The sequence below is a fragment of the Saccopteryx leptura genome, chromosome 13 (assembly GCF_036850995.1).
Source record: "Saccopteryx leptura isolate mSacLep1 chromosome 13, mSacLep1_pri_phased_curated, whole genome shotgun sequence".
In the NCBI taxonomy this organism is placed as follows: domain Eukaryota; kingdom Metazoa; phylum Chordata; class Mammalia; order Chiroptera; family Emballonuridae; genus Saccopteryx; species Saccopteryx leptura.
Window position 1 is genome coordinate 44,852,378 of NC_089515.1, and position 26,826 is coordinate 44,879,203.

Consider the following 26,826-nt stretch of genomic DNA (forward strand, 5'->3'; position numbering starts at 1 on the left):
CCGCGAAGTCGCCCTTTGGAGCCGAGCGACACAGTCCCTTCGCCCTCCCGCGGAGATCCGGCGGCGCCCCTGAGGACTCGCGACGGAGCCCGGCGCGACGCTGTGCCGTGGACTGGGCGCCATGGAGGCCTTCATCCGCTTCACCAACCAGACCCAGGGCCGGGAACGGCTTTTCAGGTGAGCCGGTGCCAGCGGCCTCCACCACTCCGCCTCCACCGCTCCCCCCTCCGCCGACCGCACCCCCGGAAGGGGGGAGGAGCCGGCCGCGCACCCTGAATTCGGAGGGCGTGGGCCGGAGCCCCGCACCGCCGTGAGCCCGCCGCCTGTCACACCAGTCGACGGGTCCCTTTCTCTGAACCTGGAGACACTGGGTTCTCCGCCCAGCGTGCGGCGAGCAGCTGATGTTAAAAGGAAACTTTGGGTTGGCATTTGTAGCTAGGGAACCAACCTCTTGGCTGTGGCTTCTAATAGCACATGAAATTTACAAACGGAGTGACAGAAACCGTAGTTATTTTCTTTGTCTTGCGTTATCGTCCTGTGTGCCTCGGTGGAAATTTTATGAACTAGAAAACAAAACGCGGTGTGAGAGCCTGGAACAAGCTAACAGCACCCCTGACGCACACGCAATGCCGCCAAAATGTTACCTAGACATGGTGGCTTTAATACTGATCAGTTCATGATCTTTTAGATATTTGGTTGATTCTTGCTTAATAATTAAAAAGCAGTAGAGTTGCAGTTTGGTTTAACAGTTTTTCCTCCTCTTCTGCGTGTCAAGTGCTAATGCAAACAGGCCAGTGAGAACAGCCCCAGTAAGGAGACTTGGGGAGCGAGGCTGTGCCAGCTACTGTTCTCAATGGATCACAACTCATTTACGCCCATCACAGCCTATGGCACAGATGCTCTGACCACCCCCATTTCACAGAGGGAGAACCTGAAGCAGAAGGATTCAATGGCAGAGCCCAGGGATTTAAATTTTCACAGTTGACTCCGGTGCCCACCTCTTTAACTATCAAGCCAAACTTACCTTTCTCATTAATTTGAAAGATTTAAAAAATGGTTGCATCATATATTACAAGCTTCAATCAAATAGAAGCTTTCAATTCCAGTGGACTCAGACGATCCTGCAAAGTTATCAACGGGTTTGGTTAATAAAGTAATTGTTTATCATATACTGACTCAGTAAGATCTGAAATCTCTTGTATTTATTTCCTGGTCCTCTTGGTGATCTAAGGCTTCTACGAGCAAACTGGCATTCCTAAAGCAATGCTTTGTTTTTGAACACTTTCCTATTACTAGATTAAAGCTGACAATGGGACCAGCTTGAGCCCTCTAGCCAGGAAGCATAATTTAAGAGGGGAGAGGAGAGTGTGATTGATTCTTACTTCATCCCCAATCACAAGTTCACCGGTTTGGAAAATGTGCTACATTTTAATTGAGAGTTTGGGAATTTAGAATGAGTCACCCCAAGATGTGCCTTTTTTGAGCTATAGGCAACCAAGACCCCAAGGCTCAAGAGAAATTTCTGCCTCACCCCCCTTAACTACCTAGAAGAATTTAAATTAGGGCCCTTGCCCATATTAAGAGCTGTCACTAGAGGCCCTGGCCGGTTGGCTCAGCGGTAGAGCATCGGCCTGGCGTGCGGGGGACCCGGGTTCAATTCCCGGCCAGGGCACATAGGAGAAGCGCCCATTTGCTTCTCCACCCCCCCTCCTTCCTCTCTGTCTCTCTCTTCCCCTCCCGCAGCCAAGGCTCCATTGGAGCAAAGATGGCCCGGGCGCTGGGGATGGCTCCTTGGCCTCTGCCCCAGGCGCTAGAGTGGCTCTGGTCGCCGCAGAGCGATGCCCCGGAGGGGCAGAGCATCGCCCCCTAGTGGGCAGAGTGTTGCCCCTGGTGGGCATGCCGGGTGGATCCCGGTCGGCCGCATGCGGGAGTCTGTCTGACTGTCTCTCCCCGTTTCCAGCTTCAGAAAAAATAATAATAATAATAAGAAAAAAAAAAAAAGAGTTGTCACTAGAAATAACTTTTTATGACCTATCTCTGGGCAGGGTGAACTTCTAACTATTGAACATCTGTGTGTCTTACTGTTTTGCTAATGACCTTCCCCCCCTCTGAAGCACCAACGCGCTTTCCTCTTCCTTAGTTCAGAATGTCTGATACATCTCAGTTCCCCTTTCTGTGTCTGAACCTCTTGTGTGGGGGGTTCCCATGCGAACATATGCAATTAAGCTTGGTAATTTTCTCTTATTAATCTGTCTTGTATAGATTTAATTATGAGACCAGTCTAAAGAACTGTGGGTAGAAAAAGGTTTCTTCCTCCCCACAAGAGTAATATTTATAGCATAAAGGGATTCAAATGCAGTTGCAGAACAATAGGAAACAGGCACCTACTTTATAAATAGACTGCCAAATACATTTAGGTGTTTGATTATTGGGTATAAAATTTCTCATCTTATACTTCTGTAAGGCATTGTTATTTGTAGTCATGACAGCAGTTACTTTATTGAACATTTTAGTGTAACGAAACAGGAGTCTGCCTGTAATTTATATAAAATACTAATAGTTTTGAAAGACAGATATCTAAACTTAGTTATGTATTGGTGTGTATTCGGTCCTTGTAAAAAAATTAAGCACTGTTCAAACTGGACTTGTCATTCCATTCTAGTTTGTGTCTGCTGTTACATAAGTACTTGGTTAACTCTATGGCAAAAAAAGTTCATTTTAGAAATATGCAAAATCATGCTGCACTTGAGAAAATAAAGACTTTGCAGACTTTACACGAGGGAGGTTTTTGTGCAGTTTACCACTTTGACTATACCCACTTCTCTGTGCCAGCAAAAGGCCCTCCAAGGGGCTGTACTCTGCCTTGTCGCCGAGTTCTCCTTCGTTACCTTTGTGTTGCATTTCCATCCTGTGTCCTACCCTTTGGCCTTGTGGAGTGCCTGTTGCAGAACATTGCTCTTGTAAGAGCTGCTTGCATGAGGAATTGCCTTGGAAACCTTGCCTTACCAAGACGTGTTTCTCCTTCCCTTACTTTAGCGGTTCTCAACCTGTGGGTCGCGACCCCGGCGGGGTCGCCTAAAGCCATTGGAAAATACATAATGCATATCAGGCATTTACATTCCGAATCATAACTGTAGCAAAATTACAGTTATGAAGTAGCCACCAAAATTATCTTTTGGTTTGGGGTCACCGCAACATGAGGAACTGTATTGTGGGGTCACCGCATTAGAAAGGTTGAGAACCACTGCCTTACTTCATGAATCAAGTTTTATTTGTTTTGTAAATCATTCTCTTCATCTTTTTTTCCATTTCAGAGCCACTCAATACACATGCATGTTGCTTAGATATTTGTTAGAGCCTAAAGCTGACAAAGAGAAGGTGGTAATGAAGCTCAAGAAACTGGAGTCTAGTGTGAGCACTGGCCGTAAATGTAAGTACCCTGTCTCCTGAGGGACAGTGGCTCCTGGTCTCGATCCTCAGACTCTGTAATGCACAACATCCTTTTAGATCATTAATTTCTAGTCAGTCAGGTTTGTTGATGAAGTCGACCAGTCAGTCTGCCTTCAGGGAACGACAGTCCAAAAAAGTTGAATGTTTTGCTGCAGAACATTCATAAATACCCTGCTAAGTTCACATTTGGTGCTACACCATATCTTTCTGGTTAATCATAACCTGTGGGACATGCATTGTGTTAATTCACCTTTAGTTCTTAGAATCACAAAATGTTTTGGCAATCACTGACATGAGTTCCCGGCTCCTAGGGGCCTTTTGTATTTTCTAGAAAAACTAAATACCTGTATCCTGGCTCCCCTGCCTTTCCCCTTCTCCTGAGGGATTGCTAGAGGAAATGGACGGATACATGTTCTTAGACCACTTGTGACGTGGTTTCATGTTAAAGGCAAAAAGTGAAGTCAGTATTTTATGCTCATTTAGTTCACTTGATTAATAAAGCAGACTGGGAAATCCTGTACTTTCAGTAACAGTTGCGTGCTGGCTCCTAGGTGAGGAAAGCAGAGGTTGCCACAGTGGGTAAGCAGGGGCGTTAGGTAGAATGTAGAAATCAGGTGCTGAGCAGTTATTTGTGAGCACCTGCTTCATGCGGACACAGTCCTGAGCCTTGTGGGAGAACTACGATCACATGGATAAATAATATTAACTTTAGTGCCAGATATGTTGGTAGAAGAAAAGAAAGGTGTTCTGGAGGAGGTGGAACTTGAGGTGTGGCTAGCGGGAGAAGGAAGGAGAGTGCTCTTGAAGGGTGGTTTCCTAGTGAAGGCTCGGAGCTGTTGTGAATAAACATTTGGATTGGAGGATCGGTGAGAAAACTGGTTGGACAAGAGAAGACTTAAGTTGTCAAGCAGGATTGGAAGGGTAGGGTGAGCTTTTCTGGATGGCTTTGAAGACCAAGAATAGAAATTCTCAGATTCCTGTAGAATGTTGGAGCTCAAAAGTCCTTTAAAGGTCACCAGTCTGGGAAGTCCAGAAAGGACTTACCCAGGGTCACTCAGTAAGTGCAAGAGCCAGACTGGAACCTAGGAGTATTCATTACATGTTTTGTTTTGTGTTATTATTATTATTTTAATTTTTCCATTGCTTTGACTGGGGAGGGGGCGGGAGTGAGAGAAGAGAGAGACAGAGACAGAGACAGAGACATAGATGCATCAACTCGTTCCACTTAGTTCCATTCAGTTGTGCACTCATTGATTGTTTCTCATATGTCCCCTGACCTGCAACCAAACCTGTGACCTCTGCACACCAGGATGACACTCTATCCACTGAGTAGCCTTGCCAGGGCTTGTTTTATTTTTGATAAAATAATACCAATATAAACTTCCTGACTGTAGCTACTTGAGAGCATTTGCTGAGTCTAAGATACAGTCCTTTAGGGAAAGTACTTCTTTTGTATCTTCCCTAATGTTTAAAACTGTAACTTGCCTGACCTGTGAGTAGCACAGTTGATAAAGCATCGATCTGGAATGCTGAGATCGCCAGTTCCAAACCTTGGGCTTGCCCGGTCAAGGCACAAATGAGAGTTGATGTTCCCTGCTCCTCCCTTCTCTCTCTCTTTTTTCCTCTCTCTCTCTCTCTCCCCCTTCTCTAAAAGAATGTATACTAAAAAAATAAAGACTAACTCATTCTGAGTATTTGATTGATGCATAAATATTTGATTGCTACATTCCTGATTAATTGAATTACACACTCAGATAAGGGCATGCCTTGCATTGGTTAATTCACCTGGGAGTTACATATGACAATATTATCAGTTGTCCTGTCCTACTGTCTTTACTTTTTTACTTTGTCTTCTTGATAGTAGGGAGCCAAAGGGGATTAGGACCAGAAAAATGGCAAGTTGATAATGGTGCATTTTTTTAAGCAATCTTTTGTCTGGAAAGTAAATAAAATGTAAGGCATTAGATTTTCCAAAAGAATGTTGCATCTGGAGTTCATGTAATCATAGCACCTTCCTTCTAAAGAAGTAGAAGCTGGTAATAATCAAATGTGACAATGCACACTCATGATGGACCTTGCTTAATGTATGTTGTAAGGCAGTAGAGTTGAAGAGCCACTGTCTTTGTGCCTTCCAGGATCATTTTAGCTGTCCGAAACACATTGTAAGGTCTGTCTCCTTTCCTGAGCAAGGACTAAGCCTCAAGTGACAGTTCGTTGTTAAAAGACCAGTGTTGGCCTCTCACCCTGATACAGGGACCCTGCCTTCCTGTTGCACATTATTTAACCATTTACTATTGTGGGTTCTTCTTGCAGGGTTCAGACTAGGCAATGTGGTGCACGCGGTACAGGCCACTGAGCAGAGCATTCACACCACGGACCTGGTGCCCCGCTTATGCCTGACGCTTGCCAACCTGAACCGTGTGGTTTATTTCATCTGTGACACTGTCCTCTGGGTGAGGAGCGTAGGGCTCGCCTCCGGCATTAACAAAGAGAAATGGCGGACGTGGGCCGCACGCCACTATTACTATTTTCTCCTGCTGAACCTGGTCAGGGATCTGTACGAACTCTCCCTGCAGATGGAGCAGGTCGCCCGGGACAGGGCAAACAGGGAGCAGTCACCGTCCCAGGATCCTCTGGGCTACAGCGTGGCTGATGAGGAGACAGAGTGGCTCCAGTCCTTTCTTCTGCTCTTGTTCCGCTCTCTGAGGAAGCATCCGCCCTTGCTCCTGGACACGGTGAAGAACCTCTGTGACATCTTGAACCCGCTGGCCCAGTTGGGGATCTATAAGTCCAATGCTGGCATCATTGGACTTGGAGGTCTCGTGTCCTCTCTAGTAGGCATTGTCACTGTGGCATGGCCTCACATGAAGCTGAAGACCCACTGAGGTGGTTTCAGGCTGATGACCTGTACCCCCTAGTGGAGCGGACATTCCCATTCTTACAGACTGTCATGTGTTTAAAGACTTGTTCACGAGAGCACTTAGCGGCCTGGCATGTGAGGAGAGGTCGGGCCAAGAGTGGAGGAGGGGAAAGCATTAAGATTTATATGTGTTTTTTGGAGTGCTTAGGTGACTTCTGAATTTCTGAGTATTTTCCCTTCATCTAACATTGACTGAACATCTCTTATGCACATCATAGGATCTAATGTTTGCAGAATGAATAAAAATTGAAAGAAAAAAATTTTAAAGACCCAAACTAACAAGTAAACACTAATGTACAGGAACTTTTGGGCTGTGGGCCTCCCCGCTTTTGCATGACTACAGCGGGTCTGATACACAGCCCTCTCCAATGCAAAGGCCCCTTCCTCCGCAGAGGCCAGTGCCAAGGTGGGGGAGGGAGTTGGGCAGAGAGCCTCTTAAATTGCTTGTCCTGATGTCACTGCACTCTGCCCGAAAGTAGAGTCCGAAACACATCAGGCAGAATAAATAAATATTGCACTCTGCCCGGAAGTACAGTCAGAAACGCATCAGGCAGAATAAATAAGTAAATAAAACAAAAGAAATGCATCAGGCACCTTCAAGGTATAAATTTTGTCTTCAGGTAGTGCAGTAACTAAGCAAAAAATCAGAAGCAGATGGAAAGAACTTGAGGTAAAAAAAAAAAATGTGGAAGGTCAAAGAAGTACCTGTTAGTAGCCCATGACAGATAAGGAAACGGAGCAGGACCTCCTTCGTGTGATTCTCAGTCCCGCGTTCCTTCAGTGATGTTTACCACCTCACTAGTGGAGTGGGAGTGGGATATTCTCCAGAATTCTGTGCAAGAGGCTTTTTGAGAGCCTGTGTTGGTCATTGGTTTCCATTGTCTACAAAAATTAAAACTATATTTAGACTTTTCAGCTAGATTGTTTTATTTAAAGCCACATGACAGTTTGGGCATGACCATATTAATTTTCATCATAATTAGTGCAATTAAGTTTTATGAATGCTCAGTGTAGGAGGGTTGTAATTTTCTATGATAAGTCAGAGTTCATATGTGTAGGGTGGTTGGAGAGGCAGAAAGAACCAGAGAAGCTAGTGAATGGGACATTTGAATATTGAAAAGGGGCCACTACTCATCTTGGGTGTTGGGTTCTTACTTGTCACTACAGATCCTCTAGTTCAGCGATTCTCAACCTGTGGGTCGCGACCCCAGCGGGGTCACCTAAAGCCATCGGAAAATACATAATGCATATCAGGTATTTACATTCCAAATCATAACTGCAGCAAAATTACAGTTATGAAGTAGCCACCAAAATTATTTTTTGGTTTGGAGTCACCGCAACATGAGGAACTGTATTGCGGGGTCATGGCATTAGAAAGGTTGAGAACCACTGCTCTAGTTTGAAGTAAGTGAGGTAGAGAAGTAGGTGGCCAAGGTCAGACCCACCAGTAACACCACCTCATTTATCTGAGCAGAAATGAGAAAAGTTGTGCACTAAATAAATTTCCCATAAATGTGATTGAGCTTAAAAAGTACTTAGGTCCATGGTTCTTTAATTTTAAAGTGATCAACCAAGATGCAGGATTTGAGAAAGAATATTTTGGCCCTGGCCAGATAGCTCAATTGGTTAGATCATCGTCCCAATATGCCAAGGTTGTGGATTCAATCTGTGGTCAGGGCGCATACAAGAATTAACCACTGAATGATGTTTCTCTCTCTCTCTTTCTCCTTTCCACCCTCCCCCTCTCTCCTCCTCTTCCCCCTTCTCCCTCACTTTTCCTCTCTCTGAAATCAATTTTAAAAATTTAAAAACATTTTGGAAATTTGAAGAGAAAATAAAGCAAAATCAGGGCAAATAAAAACTTTGAAGAACTGTATTGCTCACAAATATTAGGGGATATTTCAAAATGTATATGAAGTGATAAAGCATTTGGCTTTTTATTAAACAAGAACATCAGAAAAGCAAACAAGTCAAAGAAAGTTGTTTGATTATGCAAAATCAACTTATTTCATTGGTGAAAATGCTCTATTCAAAAGGCTGAAAGTACTGGAGTATCTGCACGTTCCCTGATCCCCTAATTTTTGTGAGCAGTGTATTTTTACTTTGTCCAGATCCTCTACTGTACTAGGTTAATTATGTCTGATTAAATGTTTTTTTTGTTTGTTTGTTTGTTTGTTTGTTTTCCTGAAGCTGGAAACTGGGAGAGACAGACAGACTCCCGCATGCGCCCGACCGGGATCCACCCGGCACGCCCACCAGGGGCGAGGCTCTGCCCACCAGGGGGCGATGCTCTGCCCCTCTGGGGCGTCACCCTGCTGCGACCAGAGCCACTCCAGCACCTGGGGCAGAGGCCAAGGAGCCATCCCCAGCACCCGGGCCATCCTTGCTCCAATGGAGCCTCGGCTGCGGGAGGGGAAGAGAGAGACAGAGAGGAAGGAGGGGGGGGTGGAGAAGCAAATGGGCGCCTCTCCTATGTGCCCTGGCCGGGAATTGAACCCTGGTCCCCTGCACGCCAGGCTGACGCTCTACCGCTGAGCCAACCGGCCAGGGCCTGATTAAATTTTGTTTGTTTGTTTGGGGTTTTTTTGTGACAGAGACTGAGAGAGAGGGACAGATAGGAACAGACAGGAAGGGAGAGAGATGAGAAGCATCAATTCTTTGTTGTGGCACCTTAGTTCATTAATTGCTTTCTCATATGTGCCTTGACTGGGGGACTACAGCAGACCAAGTGACCCCTTGCTCAAGCCAGCGACCTGGGGCTCAAGGTGTTGAGCCTTGCTCAAACCAGATGAACCCGCACTCAAGCCAGCGACCTTAGGGTTTTGAACTTGGATCCTCTGCATCCCAGTCTGATGCTCTATCCACTGCGCCACTGCCTGGTCAGGCTGATGAAATGTTTATACCAAATTGACTCTTGTATCTGTGAATGTGTTCTGGAGACAGAAGAGTTAGCGTGTGCACGGTGGGTCGAGTGAGCTGGTAAAAGGAGCTGCCCCCCCAGAGGACCCATGTTGTGGAGGAGGATGAAGGAATTAGCTGTAGAACCTTTGGGTTGAAAGAGGCCCCTGGGATGATCTCATTCAGACTGCTGCCCAGGGCCGTGTCCTTTGTATCAGCCCTGCCGGTGGGGTTTTGGCTTCTGCCTGGAGGCATGTGACGGTGGTATCCATGGTGGTACTTTCCTCCTCTCCCAAGTTAGGGTGGATAGTGGGGAGTTTGGGGAATGCACCCCTTGTAGAATTTGTGAAACCTAGAAATTGTGTGCCCTGGTACCTCCCTGTGCATCTTTCTCTTTAATGAACACCTCCCCACCTCTGAGCCTCCACATTCACGAGTGATTCAAAAACCAAAGACATTGTATAAGCTAGCATTTTCACCACAGAACTTGTTGCCTGAGAACTTGTCCAATAATGAGTGTTTGAGTGCCCTGCTTAGTTTTGGGACCCACTGTGCACCAGATGACAAAGTCCCTGTGCTCGTGCAGTGAGGGTGGCAGGCAGATGGGGTGAGGAAGGAAAGAAGGTAAGTGTGTCCTTGAAGCTGCTGCTGGAACACAGACCCTCCCCAGGGGGCTCTCCTGGGCCCTTTCACCACCTCACCTCTCACCCACACTTGGCTCCCAGCTGCAGAGGCCAAAGGACCAGCTTTGTCAGCAGAGCTTTCGGGCATTGAGCCCTCTACTCCCACTGGCACACAGCCACTTCTCCAAAGGCTGAAAACTGCCCTTTGGCCCATGTTTGCTCACTGGACACAGCCTTGTGGATAGTTGTCCTGAACCTTGAAGCAAAGGCAGAGGCCACTTCTTAGGATACTTGCCTTCCTCTCCTTTACTGTCTTAAATTTTTGAAGTCCAGGTTGGATCCATAAGTATTGAGTGTATCAGACACTCCTTCCTTCGGAAGCTCCCAGCTGGACTCTCCCTTTCCTGGCTTCTCATTCTCTGTTTATTTTATCACAGATATAGAATTGATTACCTGGATCTGTGGTTAAGCTCTATTTCCCCCACCCTCTGCCTTTCCCCATTGCTCACAGTGTACAACTTAGGGAGTCAACAATAGATGTAATTCTATCAACAACAGGGAAATCTGTTGTTCTGATTTTTATTAAAAGAGGCTTCTCAGACAGTCTAAAAACTATGGTTTACACCATAATCCTCCATCATTTGAAGCCAGGAAGTAGAACGTGGGCTCAGCTTGACCTGTTGTTGCTAAGGAACGGGGCCCTGGCCGGTTGGCTCAGTGGTAGAGCATCGGCCTGGCATGCAGGAGTCCTGGGTTCGATTCCCTGCGAGGGCACACAGGAGAAGCGCCCATCTGCTTCTCCACCCCTCCCCCTCTCCTTCCTCTCTGTCTCTCTCTTCCCCTCCCGCAGCCAAGGCTCCATTGGAGCAAAGTTGGCCCGGGCGCTGGGGATGGCTCCATGGCCTCTGCCTCAGGCGCTAGAATGAATGGCTCTGGTTGCAACAGAACAACGCCCCAGATGGGCAGAGCATCGCCCCCTGGTGGGCATGCCAGGTGGATCCCGGTCGGGCACATGCAGGAGTCTCTGACTGCCTCCCTGTTTCCAACTTCAGAAAAATTAAAAAAAAAAAAAAGAACGGATGCAGGGATACAAGGTGTTAGCTCTTGGCTGTTGACCAGTAGCAGAATCTTGGTCTGTACTCAATTTTCCAGACTTGACAAAACCCAGTTTGCTTTCCAGCTGCGCATATCCAGGTAAAGTTCAATAAACTCCCTTGAAATCTAGGAATTTACAGAGGTTGCAATTGCTCCCTCAAAGGCTAGACAGGGAGTCACACCCCAGCTCTGGTTCTCTTCATTGAGACTGGCAATCTCTCTTCATAACCAGAGTGGTATGTTCAGGTTCCTGTTTGACTTCAACTCTTGCTGTTCAGAATTCACACAGGAGAGTAAATAAGGGGTGGGGAAATGGGTTGAAAATGGTCCCACAGGACCCTTTGTGGAAAAGGAACCAAAGAATACAGAGCTTCAGAACTTGAGGTTAAAAGGACCTATCCCAACACCTGTCTGGAAGACAGTTTTTTGAGAACTGGGGGCCCAGAAACATGTTACAGAGCTGATATTTCATGACTCTGGAATAATAACTCCTTTGAGGCTGGGTCTCCTTCAGCTCTGAGATCTGCCTTTCTCCTAGTTAGCTAAATCTTGCAGAAGCTAGGCTATTGCCCAGGGGACCCTGGGTCAAATAACCATGACAACCAAGCTTTCTCTTCTCTGCCCTCCTCTAGCTGGGAGGTGTTAGCAGCATTGCCCAAGACTCCTTGGAGCAACTGGAATTGTTTCTGCTGGAGCAGACACTCTGCAGCCTGGGCTCTGGGACTGAGGCCGTGTCGGCGACGGTGAGTGGGCGTTCCGGGACACCTGCCTTACCTGGTTGGTCTGTGAGAGTTAAAGAAGTTGAGGGTCAGGGTCTCCTGGGAATTTTACTGAGGATGGAGAGGCCTGCAAGGTGAATGACCTGGAATGTAGAGTCAGTAGTCTGGGGCTGCAAGCCTTTCCAAAATGCAGCTGAAATAGTTGGTTTTAAGGTGAATGCTTTCTCGCCCATTGAGCATAGAGGGAAGGACTGACGGATATGTTTGCTTAAAAAGAGGGGAAGTAATGTTGAACTTCTTCATTAAAAAAAGAAGAAAAGGCTAAACATGAAACCTATTCTTTTAGTCTGTTTTGGTCCCTCATCTAAGAGCCCCTAAACTTCACCTAAAACCTCTTAATTCCTAAAGCTACCTTCATTGTTCACTTCTTACCCTGAACCCTTGGAAGAAACATCAGTCTTGACAAGCAGGCTGTGGGCACCTCATCCTTAGGGGCCTCCAAGGAGTGGCTGTCTGTCTGTGACATTCACCCTCCAACATAATACCTCCTGTTCAGGGAACTTGAGTTCCCAGGCATCCTGTGCCCAGTTGGTGGCCACAAGAGGTAGGGACTGACCCTGTGGATCTGAAACGGAGAGTTTGCTCATGGACCTGGGGCCCTCTGCTTTGCAGCTTGAAGAGCTACGATGGCAGTCAACAAGGGCCCAACCTTGCTGGATGGAGACCTCCCTGTAAGTAACTAGGGCTTGTATGAGGCAGGGGTGGACAACAGGGGAGGAAGAAGCAGGAGGGGAGACTCCAGGGACTTGGGTATTTCTAGATGAGATTGAAGTTCATTGACGGTCATGTCTTAGTCATTCTTTCCCTCACTGCATTTTGCAGGGACACTTAGAGGGTCTAGGGTGAGAAAGATGCCTATTAAAAACCAAGGACTTGGGAGAAAAAGGACCAATACTGGCTGGGAGGGACAGGAGAAGGAAACTGCTGTATGCTAAACCCTGACGCAGAGGCCCCGGCTTTGTCCGCCCCGGCAGAACACCCCTTCAGTGCCAAGCCCCTGTGCTCTGCCATCCGGGGCCTTGTTCATGGTGGAGCCACACTGTGCATAGCCTGCGCAGCTGTGTGTGGGCAGGGTTAGAGGGGCAGCATGACTAGTGTCATGTGGCTAGCCTAGTGTCCAGTGTGACTTGCAATGGTGTGACATGTTTAGATGTAGGTGTACCTGATAGCTTCCTGGCAAGCCTCTCTGATTTAGGCGTAGCTCAAAAAGTGAAACTAAATAATTGTGAGTGTATACAATACTCACCGTGTCCCAAGCTAGCTTTAACTAACCTTTGTACTGGGAATCCCCCATCCAAGTATTGATACTAACCAAGCCCGAGCCTGCTTAGCCTCTAAGATCGGACGAGATCGGGCACCTTCATGGAGGTATGGCCGTAGACAACACGGGGAATCTCCGTGTTAAGGTTTGTATTGAATCATTGAACAAGAGGCATAAAATGATCAAGTGCACAGTGAGACCATCCTAACAGGTGGTGGTTTATTTTCTTCCCAGGACCTCTCTCCCCTTTGGCTTTACCTAAAACAACCCCTGAAAACTCTGTCCAAAACAAAGAAAATGTTTTCTGCTTCTAGTCATAGTCTTTTCTGGCTCAGATTTCAAACTCCCCTGCCAGACAAAAAGCTAAAACACTGTAGCTTGTCGTCTAGTCAGTGTACATACTCACCTTCGCGAGGGGTATTCTCGCTCAGCCTCCTACCAACTGAAGTGCCTCCTGAGCAGAACCATGTAACAGTGGCAAACTTAGAATTACAGAGAGAGCTCACACGTCCAAGTCAGATCTAGGGACTTTTTTTATTTTTTATGTAGAGAATTTTTAACATTCTACCCTCCACTCTCCCCAACAGACATTAATCCATAGCAAGTCCTGATCCATCCTCACCCCCTCTACTCTCCCATCTTGCATTATTTATTTATTTTTTTTTCATTTTTCTGAAGCTGGAAACGGAGAGACAGTCAGACAGACTCCCGCATGCGCCTGACCAGGATCCACCCGGCACGCCCACCATGGGGCGACGCTCTGCCCACCAGGGGGCGATGCTCTGCCCATCCTGGGCGTCGCCATGTTGCGACCAGAGCCACTCTAGCGCCTGGGGCAGAGGCCACAGAGCCATCCCCAGCGCCCGGGCCATCTTTGCTCCAATGGAGCCTTGGCTGCGAGAGGGGAAGAGAGAGACAGAGAGGAAAGCGCGGCGGAGGGGTGGAGAAGCAAATGGGCGCTTCTCCTGTGTGCCCTGGCCGGGAATCGAACCCGGGTCCTCCGCACGCTAGGCCGACGCTCTACCGCTGAGCCAACCGGCCAGGGCCCATCTTGCATTATTTTGAAGCAGACCCCAGATATGCCATTTTAGGTCTGAGTCAGAATCCCGCCTCTGGCCCTAGCCAGTTGGCTCAGTAGATAGAACACTGGCCCGGCATGTGGATGTCCTGGGTTTTTTGGTCCCAGTCAGGATACATGAGAAGCGACCATCTGCTTCTCTTCTCCTCCTTCTCTCCCTTCTCTCCCTCTTCCCCTCCCACAGCCAGTGGCTTGATTGGTCCAAGCGTCAACCCCTTGCACTGAGGATAGCTCAGTTGGTCCAAGCATCAACCCCAGATAGGGTTTGCCAAGTGGGTCTCAGTCAGGGCGCATGTGGGAGTCTGTCTCTCTGTCTTCACTCCTCTCACTTAAAAATAACAACAAGAAAAAAGAATCCTGCTTCTGCTGCTTACTACCTGTGTGCTCTTGGGTAAGTCACTTCACATCTCTGATTCTTTGTCTCCCCATCAGCACCACAGTGGTGATAACGCTGACCTCAGAGGGTCACTGCTAGAATTAAGTGAGGTTGTGTCACCAAAGCACCCGGGCCTGTGCCTGGAGCCTTGTGGTACTGAGTAAACGCTTCCCTCTGTGTGACTAAAATACACATTCTTTGACTCAAAGACCAGCGTCTTCCTACTGAGATTCCTTGGTGACCTGAAGTCTAATGCTGTGACTGCTGCCAAAGAGTGAAAATACATTAATGAGAGCACAGCACCTCAACAGTGAGAAGTGACAATTTCCCTGTGCCCCCCAGATCTAGGCCATGCCTGAAACGCTGCCTTCAGCTTGAGCGCTGTATCTGTGGGAAGGGCAGGGGCTAACTGCAGAGGCTGGAGGAGGCTCGCCAGGCCGCGTGGGCCATCTGGAAACTAAGTCAGGAGCTGGCGCTGCTGAGCACAGGGCAGGGACCGCTGAGGGGAGGCACGTCTACCTGCGAACTTAAACAAGGGCCAGCCCGTGGTTGAGGAAATAGATTTGCTCTGTGCTGTTCCAGAGGGCATGGGGTGGGCAGCGGGTGGAAGCAGATGTCAGTGCAGCAACACCGTCCAACAAGTGGCACGAGCCATCAGGGGAGAGACCTGCTCATCCAGGCAGTGGGAGCACCCTTGCTGCAGAGGCCCCCGGAGGCCTGGTGGTGGGATTCTGTGCAGCTGGGTGGATCTAAGTTGACACCTATAGGTACAGCCTTGACTGACTTGTTTAGTCAACTAACACGGCTGTGCAGGCTTTAGGGAGGCACCGAGGACAGAGATGACAGTCTACTAAGGGACAGACAGGTGCACACGGTCACAGCCTCATGTGATACTCATGTGAGGGATATGGAGACAGCCCAGGCAGCAGTGGCTTTTTTTAAAAAAGACTATATTTATTCATTTTAGAGAGAAAAGAGAAAGAGAGAGAGAAGGGGGAGGAGCTGGAAGCATCAACTCCCATATGTGCCTTGACCAGGCAAGCCCAGGGTTTTGAACCAGCAACCTCAGCATTTTCAGGTTGATGCTTTATCCACTGCGCCACCACAGGCCAGGCATAAGCAGTGACTTCTGATGCGAGAGGAGAATTAGGAAGCTTCACAGAGGTGGTGCTCTGGTACTGTCTCTCAGGAGTAGCATTTCACCTGACAGAAGGGACATGGGGAGCGGGCCAGGCGGTGGGACCAGCATGCACAGGCAGGCTGGCTGTGTCCGGAAAGACCAGAGAAATGTTTAGATCAGGAGTAGTCAACCTTTTTATACCTACCGCCCACTTTTGTATCTCTATTAGTAAAATTTTCTAACCACCCACCGGTTCCACAGTAATGGTGATTTATGAAGTAGGGAAGTAACTTTACTTTATAAAATTTATAAAGCAGAGTTACAGCAAGTTAAAGCATATAATAATAATTACTTATCAAGTACTTTATGTCAGGTTTTCGCTAAGTTTGGCAGAATAAATCTTTATAAAACAACTTACTACAGTTAAATCTATCTTTTTTTTTTTTTCCTGTATTTTTCTGAAGCCGGAAACAGGGAGAGACAGTCAGACAGACTCCCGCATGCGCCCGACCGGGATCCACCCGGCGCGCCCACCAGGGGGCGATGCTCTGCCCACCAGAGGGTGATGCTCTGCCCCTCCGGGGTGTCGCTCTGTTGCGACCAGAGCCACTCTAGCGCCTGGGGCAGAGGCCGAGGAGCCATCCCCAGCGCCCAGGCCATCTTTGCTCCAGTGGAGCCTCGGCTGCAGGAGGGGAAGAGAGAGACAGAGAGGAAGGAGAGGGGGAGGGGTGGAGAAGCAGATGGGCGCTTCTCCTGTGTGCCCTGGCCGGGAATCGAACCCGGGACTTCTGCACGCCAGGCCGACGCTCTACCACTGAGCCAACCGACCAGGGCTAAATCTATTTATTTATAATTTTCTTGCTCTGCTACTGCCCACCATGAAAGCTGGAACACCCACTAGAGGGCGGTAGGGACCAGGTTGACTACCACTGGTTTAGATGAAGCCCCCAAAACAAGATGGACAGAAGACCCTGGCCGGTTGGCTCAGTGGTAGAGTGTTGGCCTGGCATGCAGGAGTCCCAGGTTTGATTCCCGGCCAGGGCACACAGGAGAAGTGCCCATTTGCTTCTCCATCCCTCCCCCTCTCCTTCCTCTCTGTCTCTCTCTTCCCCTCCTGCAGCCGAGGCTCCATTGGAGCAGTTTGCCCAGGCACTGAGGATGGTTCTGTGGCCTCTGCCTCAGGCGCTAGAATGGCTCTGATTGCGGCAGGGCGAAGCCCCAGATGGGCAGAGCATCACCCCCTGGTGGGCATGCCGGGTGGATCCCGGTCGGGTGCATGTGGGAGTCTGTCTGACTGCCTCCCCATTTCCAACTTCAGAAAATACAAAAAAAAAAAAAAAAAAAAGATGGACAGAAACTAGGCAGGTATGCCGACATTCAGCTCTGTACCCACAGGTGCAGGAGGGGCGGGCTGGAAGACCCCTGCCGGGTGGCAATGGCCTCAGCAGCCTCTCCAGGGCTGGGTTGTGACCAAAGGAGCATGGCAGGCTGGCTCTCCAGAGCCCTCTGTGGCCTGGGTTCCTCGGACCCAGACTGGCCTGACCAATGGGCTCTTTGGTCCCGGGGCTGCCTTCCCCGGAGGTGGGACAACTTGAACTCCTTCCTTCCTTCCAGGAGCAGGAGAACGTGCTGCAGCGGGTCCTGCAGCTGCCCGTGGTGAGTGGCACCTGTGAGTGCGTCCAGAAGACCTACAACAGCACCAAGGAAGCCCACCCCTTGGTGGCCTCTGTGTGCAATGCCTACGAGAAGGGCGTGCAGGGCGCCAGCAGCCTGGCCGCCTGGAGCATGGAGCCCGTGGTCCGCAGGCTGTCCACCCAGTGTGAGTCCTCGCCGCACTCGGAGGCTGCCCGCCTCTCTCCTCCTGCTCGCTGCCTGGCTGTCAGTCTGTCTGACCATCTGATAGCTTGCTTGTCTGTCAGCTTCTATGTCTGTCTGACTCATTACACAGTCTTCTCATCTGTAGCTACAGGTGATAAAGCTCTATAGATGATGTAGACACAGGTATACGTCTAGATGATATGGAGGTAGGTAGCTCTCTTCTCATCCATAGGTGCCCAGCTGGCATTTTCCTAGGGTAACAGTGATGGGCCAAAGAATCGGTAGGAGGGATGGCATAGCTGTGTGGGCGGTGGGGAGTGGAGCCCATGGCAGACCAGACACCCCCTTCAGCTCCAAATGTAGCAGCAGGAACTAGCAGAGTGTGGCACAGAGGCAGGGGCAGTGGGCAGCAGGGCTGGCCTGCCAAGGGTTGGGGGAGTGGAGGTCCAGGGAAGCCCTTTGGCCCCAGCAGTTGATGGTACCAGCTTCTGACAGGTGGGGGCAGCAGAGAGCTACCAGCCAAAGCCCGGGAGGGGCAGGACAAGCTCTCCACGCTGGCCTTCCCAGATGCCCCTGTTCAAATTGTTCTGCGCCCATTCGAAAACATGGTCTCCAAGACCCAGCTCCTGACAGGGCTGAAGGACATTCCAGCAGCACCAAGAAGTCTAGAACTTTCCAGTATCCTGGTGAGAGCATTACAGGTGCCTGAGGAATCTGCACTACCAACAGGAGAGGGCAGGTGCAAGCAAGATCCAGGCCCCCGGCCAGCCTTCCTGCCACGTGCTCCTCAGATCATTTCCCTGGGTCACATTTTCCCAGATCTGAAGACGGCCAAGTCATCTGGGCTCTCCTAAGAATTTTGTGAAGAAAAATAAGATTTCTGGAGGAAGAACATATGAAAGAGTCTATATAAATAGCCTTTCAAAGTGATCTCCATGGTTGTGACTGCAGAGCTTGGTCCTCGGAGGCCATTGGGCAGTGTCTCCGGGAGGCATGGGCCTCCTTCGGCACTGCTCCCTCTCCCTAGGGTCACTCCTCTGCCCTGTGGCCCTCTTCCCATTATTGCCCATCTCACTCCTAGAGGTTGTAAGGAAGGGTCACGGGCAGTCTGAGGCCGGCACGGGCTGTAACTGGGAGTTTGTCACCTCTGGAACTAAGTAGCACCGAGCTGCTTTGGACCCTCCAAAGGCCCACCCCAGGGCCCCGCTGCCCTCCCCGCCCCCTCGGCTCCAGCCCATTGTTTGTTGCTAACTCACATGGTTTCCATCACTTTCTCCTCCCTACCCTACAATGTGGGCCCCATTAAGGCACATTTGATGATGAGGGAGCTGGAGTTCAGGCAGGTTGGGACTTGCGTGAAGCCACACACCGCAGATACAGAGCTGGGCTGAGCACAGGTCTGCCTGACTCCAGCGCCCTCATGCGGATGGCAGAAACCAGCCAGTCTCCGGGAGTCACAGTAGATGGGGGCTGGAGGTGGCAGAGGGCCCCAGGCTCCATGACACGCTGGGTAGAGCAGGGCTGGAGGGGGTGTTGTCTGAGGGCTCCAGGTGCCTTCCTCGGCACAAAGGCCACTGCTAGGTTCTCACGGTGCGGGAAGGGCTCACCCCACCACAGCCCTTTGCTTCCAGTCGTAGCTGCCAATGAGCTGGCCTGCCGAGGCCTGGACCACCTGGAGGAGAAGATCCCGGCCCTCCAGTACCCTCCTGAAAAGGTGAGGCCTTCTCTCTTCTCTAATGTGCCCCATGCTCTGTCCTCACTGCTTCTCGGGGTAGGGAGGGTACGAGCCGATGACGCCGCCGGGACTGGGAGTCTTGTTTCTGCGGCAAGCACCCTCCAAGGCTGGGGGCAGCTGCCTGCCCCTCAGGCCACACAATGTGCTTCTTTCTCTCCCCACGAAGCCAGGTGAATGTAGGCTTTCTGGCACCAGTGGGTGTGAGGAGAGGTCCCCCTGTTCCTGACACCACCTCCCTCCCTGAGATACCCTGTAGGCCTGCATTGGACCAAGTGGTGATGACAGCCACCTGAGACCATGGGTCACATTCATAGATCCCAGGATTGCAGTCCCTTGTCCTCAAAATCCAACCTTTTATGGGCCATGAGACTGAAAAGCCACTTGACCTGGATACATGTTCATTGGGTTACTGGCTATGGTAACAGTCACGTGAGGTGTTTTTGGCGAATAAGCCTCTGACCTCATCCACCTCACTGACCAACTGTCTATCCCAGTTACTGAGCCCCACCCTATGCCAGGGGCCATAATGCGTGATTTCTAGAGCTGTCCCATGTAATCCTTTTGTCAACCCTGTGGAATGGGGTGGTTGTCCCCATTTTACAGTTGAGAAAACTCGAGACTTCCCACCGATCACCCAATCATAGCCGGAGGCCCCATGAGAGCGGGTCTCCCTGGCCCCCAGGCCTGCGTTCTTCCTTCCTCTTTTCCAGATGAAGGGCAATGTCTTTGTCACAAAGGATGTCCCAAGCAAATAGGAGAGAGGCAAATTCTTTCATTGCAGAACTTGTAGGAAGATCAACCACATCTATAATTGCTGTAGTCGCACGCGGGCATGTGAACCCGTTCTGAGGGAAGGTCAGAGACAGGAGAGGGGTTCCGAAGAACAGATACCTTGTGTGCGCAAGGGTCTCGGGACAGGCGTCATCAGGAGGTGGTCCTAGGGGAGTCCTCGCAGGATGGCTATGGGCTCACTAGACAGAAATGGTGCAAAGAAGCCGGGTGATTCCAGTGGTCACGGGGAGGGTTAGGGCCCTTCCCGTTTTAAGCCTGGCTTAATCCAGGTGCCCAAATATTGGTGCCAGTCCCCTGGGCCTGTAAGGTTGCCTGACCCTTCTCCCCACTGCCCCCAGATCGCCTCTGAGCTGAAGGACACCATCTCCACCCGCCTCCGCAGCGCCCGGAACAGCATCAGTGTGCCCATCGCCAGCACTTCCGACAAGGTCCTGGGGGCCGCTTTGGCCGGCTGTGAGCTTGCCTGGGGGGCAGCCAAAAACACTGCAGAGTACGCTGCCAACACCCGAGCCGGCCGGCTGGCTTCTGGAGGAGCCGACCTGGCCCTGGGCGGTGTGGAGAAGGTGGTCGAGTGCCTCCTCCCTCCAGCCAACGGAGAATCAGGTACCTGCCTGTAGGAGCTGGCAGACCCACCTTGGGGAGTGAGTTGAGCCCCCTGCTGCCATGGGAATTAGCAAAATTGGCAATTCCCAAATTATCCAACTACCATTTTGGAGCAGGGGAGACCCACTGGGGTTTTCAGATGCACCCATCCCCACTTAGTCCCTCCCCATTTTTACGTGGGGAAAGGGAGTTGTCCAAATCTCGAGCCTGAGGTGGAGCTAGGACACCAGCTTTCCTGGCTCGTCTGACCTGCTCTCCCTTCTCTCCCCACAATCTCCTACCCAGCCCCTACTCCAGGATGCCAACAGGCCCAGAAGCCTCCCGAGACCAAAGCAGGCCTCCTGAGCAGGGTGGGGACCCTGGCCAATACCCTCTCTCAACACACCTTCCAGACCACAGCTCGGGTGCTGAAGACAGGCCATGCCCTGGCCATGTGGATTCCAGGGGTGGCGCCCCTGGTGAGTGTCTGCCCTGAAGCCTGACTGACCCCCAGTGTAAGGACAAGAGGACTTAGAGGGGCAGAGAGCCAGTCTTCTAGGCTGCAGGGGGAGAGAAAAGCATGGATGCGAGCTGAGAGCAGGCCTGCCTTGCTAGGATGGTCCTGCCCCACCACCTTTTCTGTCTCTCCCATTTTCTCACTGGGTCCCATCTCCCTTCATTCCCCCGACTGAGCCTCTTGCCGTGATCTCTCCCACCTGTGAGGGAGCAGAGACCTGCTCACAGGTCTGCTGTCCAGGCAGTAGGGGGTGTGGCTCTGTCCGGGGGAGGGAGCCCAGCTGGGTAGTGTTCCTGACTGCCCTAGGTTTCTCATTTCTCTTCTGGAGGCTTCCATCTTGCATCCCACTGTATCCAAGGTAAAGCTGCCTTTCCTCAGCCCAGTGAGAGGTTAATTTCTCCCCTCCCCCATCTCTCTGTGTATTTCAGCAGACATGCGCTGGATTTTTTCTTTTCTTTTTTTTAATTCAGTGAGAGGTAGGGAGGCAGAGACAGACTCCTACATGTGCCCTGACCGGGATCAACCTGGTAGGCTCACTAGGGGGCGATGCTCTGTCCACTTGAGTTGTTGCTCCATTGCTCAGCAACTGAGCTCTTCTTAGCACCTGAGGTGGAGGCCATGGAGCCATCCTCAGTGCCCAGGGCCACCTCGCTCCAATTGAGCTATGAGAGAGAGAGAGGTGAGAGGGGGAGGGGTGAAGTGAGAGGTGAGAGGGGGAGGGGTGAAGTGAGAGGGGGAGGGTGAGAGGGGAGGGGTGCCAGCAGATGGGTGCTTCTGTGTGTCCTGGCTAGGAATCAAACCCGGGACATCTATACACCAGGCTGATGCTCTACCACTGAGCCAACCAGCCAGGGCCTGGATTTTTTCATAAGGAACATAAGTAAGAAACCTAGGTTATCACTTCTTGGCCTTTTGGCTAAGATCAGGCATCGGTATCTGTTCTCATCAGTTTAACATCTGATATGTCCTCTATCCGGGGACAACATATTGAATGGATTTTTGGTCCCTCCACTCTGTGCACTGACCCAGTGCTACAGTATCTCTGGGAACAGTGCATGTCCTTGGGGACAAAAAATCCCCCAAAAAACTAAGGCCAAAAAAAATGAAATAAAAACATTAAGCCCTGGCCAGATGGCTCAGTTGGTTAGAGCATCGTCCTGAAGCGCAGAGATTGCTGGTTCTATACCCGGTCAGGGCACATACAGGAACAGATTGATGTTCCTGTCTCTCTCTGTCTCCCTTCCTTGCCCTCTAAAATGAATCAAATACCGGTAAGAGACAATATTAAAGCATAAAGGTCAGCACTTTTCAGCCACCATTTGGGCGATCCGTTCAAAAGCATTGTTGGGCCTGGCTCGTTCACTCAAGCAAATGTTTGCCACGAGCCTAGTGTGCACTGGGTTCTGTGTCTGTAGTAGGAACACAGGAGTAGTTCCCTGTGTCCCCTGCATGGGGGCCCCTTTCCAGTGGGGGCCTGCTGGTTTCCTCCTATGGGACACTCTGGCCCAATGATTTTTGTACTCTTTAAAGATCTACAAGGACTACCTACTAAAGTTATACATACATATCCCCAGTGACCCAGCAATTCCACCAATCAGAAATGAGAAAAAAAAGAAAAGAAATGAGAGTCAGTGTTCCCCAAATTACAGGTCAGCAATGTCCCTCTCAGCTTTAGCCTTAGCCGAGAGCCGAGAACTGAGAGCCGAGAACGACTCAAACGTTCCAACAGAATGGGCAAATGTGGTCTGTTCCTACAGTGGAGTATTACACAGAACTGCAAAAGAAGGGCTACCTTGACATGCAAGTTGTGGGTGAACCTCAAGGCCTAATGTTGAACAAAAGAATCTATTTGTGAAAATATACTCGGTATATGAGACCATTTATATGAAGTGCACAGAGATCAGAAGGTGGTCGCCGTCAGGGGGTACTGATGAGGTAGGGGGCACAGGAAGTCCCCCGGGTGGTTGAAAATCGTCTCTGTCTTGTCCTGTGTGCAGTTTATGTCACTTATTGCTCGATGAAAAGTTTTAAGAACCGTCTGCTGGGGCTCAGCCCTGTAACCTCCCTACCCTTACCCTGGCGGGGAGGGACTTGGGCTGCATGGGCTGTGAAGCCAGAGGCCACCACCTCTGCTCCCGCAGAACAGCCTGGCCCAGTGGGGCGCGTCAGCAGCCATGCAGGTGGTGTCCCGGCGGCAGAGCGAGGTGCGGGTGCCCTGGCTGCACAACCTCACCACCGCCCTGGAGGAGGACCAGGACGACCAGACGGACACGGAGGGGGAAGAGACCAAGGACGAGGAGTCGGAGTCAGAGACGGAAGATAAGCTCAGTGAGGTTAGAGCGGAGCCGAGTAGGGGCATGGCAGCCTCAACGGGGGTGAGAAGCAGAGGCCAAGGGGTGTGGCATGCGGTGCAGCCCTCTCCGCCGGCCCCAGAGGCCCAGCCAACAGATACCTGTGCCCTCTCCCAGCTGACCCTCACAGCAGCCTGTCAGATAGGCAGGGCAGAAATTAGCATCTCCACTTGATGATGAAGAAACAGGTTCAGAGAGGGGAGTGACTTGCCCAAGGCCACACAGCTAGTGGCAGAGCCAGGTGTCCATGTCCTTTCCCCTCTAGCTCTGGGGATGGTGGGGTGGGGAGGGGAAGGGTCAGGGAGTTGCTGCAGGAGGTGCTGACCTTGCTCTGGCTCCCAGGTAGCAGCTCCGCCCCGCCCACAGGGCCTCTTGGGCAGCATGGCGCATACCCTGCAGAAGGCCATTCAGGGCACCATCTGGGCCGTGACCTGGGCGCCTGCAGCTGTGCTGGGCACGGCAGGGAGGGTGCTGCACCTCACACCGGCCCCTGCTGTCTCTTCGACCAAGAGCAGGGCCATGTCCCTGTCAGACGCCCTGAAGGGGGTTACAGACAACGTGGTGGACACAGTGGTGCACTACGTCCCCGTAAGTCCCACCCCTGCTAACCCTCTCTACCCTCGGGGTCTGGGCAGGACAGAAAGATTTCCCTGAGGGGCTGCAGCTGCCCTCTGTCCGCCAATCTCCGGGGTGATCCTCCTGTCAGCTGCAGTCCCGCCATCCCCCACCCCCGCCCGAAACATGCTGACACAGCGTGGCTGTGACTGGGGCATTCCCAGCCCCAGGAATGTGCAGGCCTGTGGCCCTGGCCTGAGACCTCTCCCCAAATCCCTCCTCCCCATCAGTCTGGGGGTCCCCAGGGGCCTGGCCCTCACCCTCAGCTCCCACCTGCAGGGCCTGGCAGGTTTGCATGCTGCTCCCTGGGAAGCTATTGGAGGAAGGCTGTTGGGGTCCTGGGGGTGGGCTGTGTTCCAGGTAACAGCAGCTGCCCCCATCTCTCACCTGTCACCAATGGAAAAACTCAAAGGAATGCCAGAACTAGCTTTTTAGGAGTCCCGGGGCCCCTTCCTGGAGCAAGCTCCAGGAGGGTTGGTCAGGGCAGAAGCCCCCCTTAGAGTGATGCAGGGTGGGGTACTCACTCCCACCCAGAGATGTGCCAGGACTCTTGACAGCCAGCCCGTCTACCTTGGGCCGGAAACAGAACCAGGCTGGGATACCCTGACCCTGGCTGGGGCATATGTGGGCTGTGGCTTACAGCTCAGGCCCCAGGATGGGTCAGAAAAGCCACTGACTTCCCACTAAAAGGCCTCTGAAGGAGGCACCAGGGGTCCACAAACTTTTTCAGAGGGTCTTGCCTTGGGGGTGTGGACCGTGGAGGCCGGCAGAGCAGGCAGGACCTCAGCTGTCTGCCCTGCGCACCCCATTCAGCTGCACGGAGGCCCTTGTCCCACCACCCAGCTTGTGCCCTCCTAATGGCGTTCCTAGGGGGCGGGAACTCTGAGGGGGTGAGTAGGAGGTGCCACGCGAAACCAAACCAGGCCCTGATGCGGCCGCTGGGTCCTCAGCTCCCCAGGTTGTCACTGATGGAGCCTGAGAGCGAGTTCCGGGACATCGACAACCCGCCGGATGAGAGCGAGCGCAGGGCGTCCGGAGCGCCGCCAGCTGGCCCGGCGCTGCACAGAAGCAGCCTGCGCAGCGCGAGGGGGCCGGGCCTGGACGACAGAGGGGACCCGCCCCCTGCGCAGCGCCCGGCCTTCCCTGCTGCTCCCCGGGAGAAGCCGTTGCGCAGGGTCAGCGACAGCTTCTTCCGGCCCAGCGTCATGGAGCCCATCCTGGCCCGCGCGCAGTACAGCCAGCTGCGCAAGAAGAGCTGAGCGCCCCGCGCCCCGGTCACCACCCGGCGCCTGGGCTGTGTCGCCAGCAAGTAAGCAGAACGTGCACGTCCAAGAGAGCGTTGACTTCTTCAAAGTAACCCCCTGACACTCTGAGCCTGGGCGCGCGTCATCTTTTGAGCATCCTTTTGGGGCTTAGCCTGCAGCCAGTTAAGAGAAATCAGAGCAGCAACCTGCTTTGATTCTTTTTTTCCGACTAAAAGATTAATTGCTAACTTGGTATATCACTTCTTTAATCAAACTTGTGGCCAAATGACATTTGACTGTTTCCAAGGTTAGATCCATTCTGTGTAGACAAATGTTTGAGGCTAATGAGTTATATGTCACTAACCTGAAAGTCCAACCAGGCAGGAGGTCTGGACACACTTTTAAGCTCAGAGATTTCCTTAATGCAGCTTCTCAGTGGGCTGCTTTGAAGGAAGAACAGTCAGGTGCAAATGCTCTCACGTGTTTGTATGAAATATCAGTGTCACTTTTTGCACACACTGTCCCCGGTGTTTTCACAGGCTGGGTCCCCCCACTTCCCCGCCGCTGCCTCTGGTCCACAGACATCCATGCACATCCGTCCTGTCTTCCACCTGCACGTTGACCCTTCCATTCCCCTTTGGGGTACTGCACCGCTGGTGTGGGGGGACAACAGTGATGACCCTTCACTGTGGAAAGTCTAGACTATTTAAAGTATCCCAAGCTCTATTTTTGAAAACGATAATATTTGGCTGATCTAAGAAATGCACACAGATAATTTAAAATTCAAACCCTGCAAGAGGGTACGTGTTTTCTCCCTTGAGATCCCGGGTTCCCCTTCACAAAACAATCATGGCGCCAGTCTTCTGTGTGTCATTCCAGCACGGGTAGTGCATGTGCGTGTGTGCTTCCCCCTTGGTTCACACCATGTGGGAGGCTATACTCACCTGCTCTTCTCACCTCACAATACACTGTAGCCGTTATAAATCCTTCTCGCTCTTTTTAATGGCCATATAGTTCATTATGTAATTGACTTAGCTGGTTTCCTAATGAAGGGCTTTGAGGTTTCCATTTTATTTGCTACTGCAAACAGTACTGCAATAAATGTCTTTATACAGAATGCCTGGTGTGGTACATGTGTGATTATATCTATAGGGTGAATTTATCACTTGGGACCATGACTTGATGGTTGAAATGGTTTCTATGTTTTAAAATTGTTAGATAATGCCAAGTAGGCTTCCAAATCAAACTTTGTTTTTATTATTTTCATCTGCAGAAAATTAAGTGCTTGCTAGCCTCCTCTGGGTGTTTTCTGTCTGAAGGTGATGGCAGAGGAGAAATGGAAAGGCTGGGTCCTTTGTCACATTGCCACTGACTCAGCCCGCCCTGGAGCCCTCCTCCCTCTGGTCTCTCTGTTAGCTGAGATGACAAATGACCTTACTGCTCAAGCCACTTCAAGTTGTGATTTCTGCTCCTTGAGGCTGAGGGTTTCCTCATACAGATCTGGCTAATTTTGACAGCCTTTCTGTAGAATCTTCTGTATGCCAAATTAATTACATTTTGCTACTACATCAG

At 51.0% G+C, this 26,826-nt stretch overlaps 2 protein-coding genes and 1 pseudogene across 2 annotated transcripts; all 3 read left to right on the plus strand.

Moving 5' to 3' along the window:
* Positions 1–37: 37 nt before the first annotated feature.
* PEX11A (peroxisomal biogenesis factor 11 alpha) lies at positions 38–7,034 on the plus strand. The gene is made up of 3 exons (XM_066355793.1): positions 38–177; positions 3,315–3,430; positions 5,764–7,034. Exons 1-3 carry the CDS (start codon positions 122–124, stop codon positions 6,333–6,335), a joined length of 744 nt encoding a protein of 247 aa, XP_066211890.1. The 5' UTR covers positions 38–121; the 3' UTR covers positions 6,336–7,034.
* Positions 49–26,371, plus strand: PLIN1 (perilipin 1). The gene is made up of 10 exons (XM_066355791.1): positions 49–177; positions 11,619–11,729; positions 12,378–12,436; positions 17,215–17,419; positions 19,050–19,132; positions 20,284–20,548; positions 20,834–21,006; positions 23,186–23,377; positions 23,738–23,983; positions 24,961–26,371. Exons 3-10 carry the CDS (start codon positions 12,392–12,394, stop codon positions 25,267–25,269), a joined length of 1,518 nt encoding a protein of 505 aa, XP_066211888.1. The 5' UTR covers positions 49–177; positions 11,619–11,729; positions 12,378–12,391; the 3' UTR covers positions 25,270–26,371.
* Positions 21,941–22,106, plus strand: LOC136385200 (U2 spliceosomal RNA; annotated as a pseudogene).
* Positions 26,372–26,826: the final 455 nt, after the last annotated feature.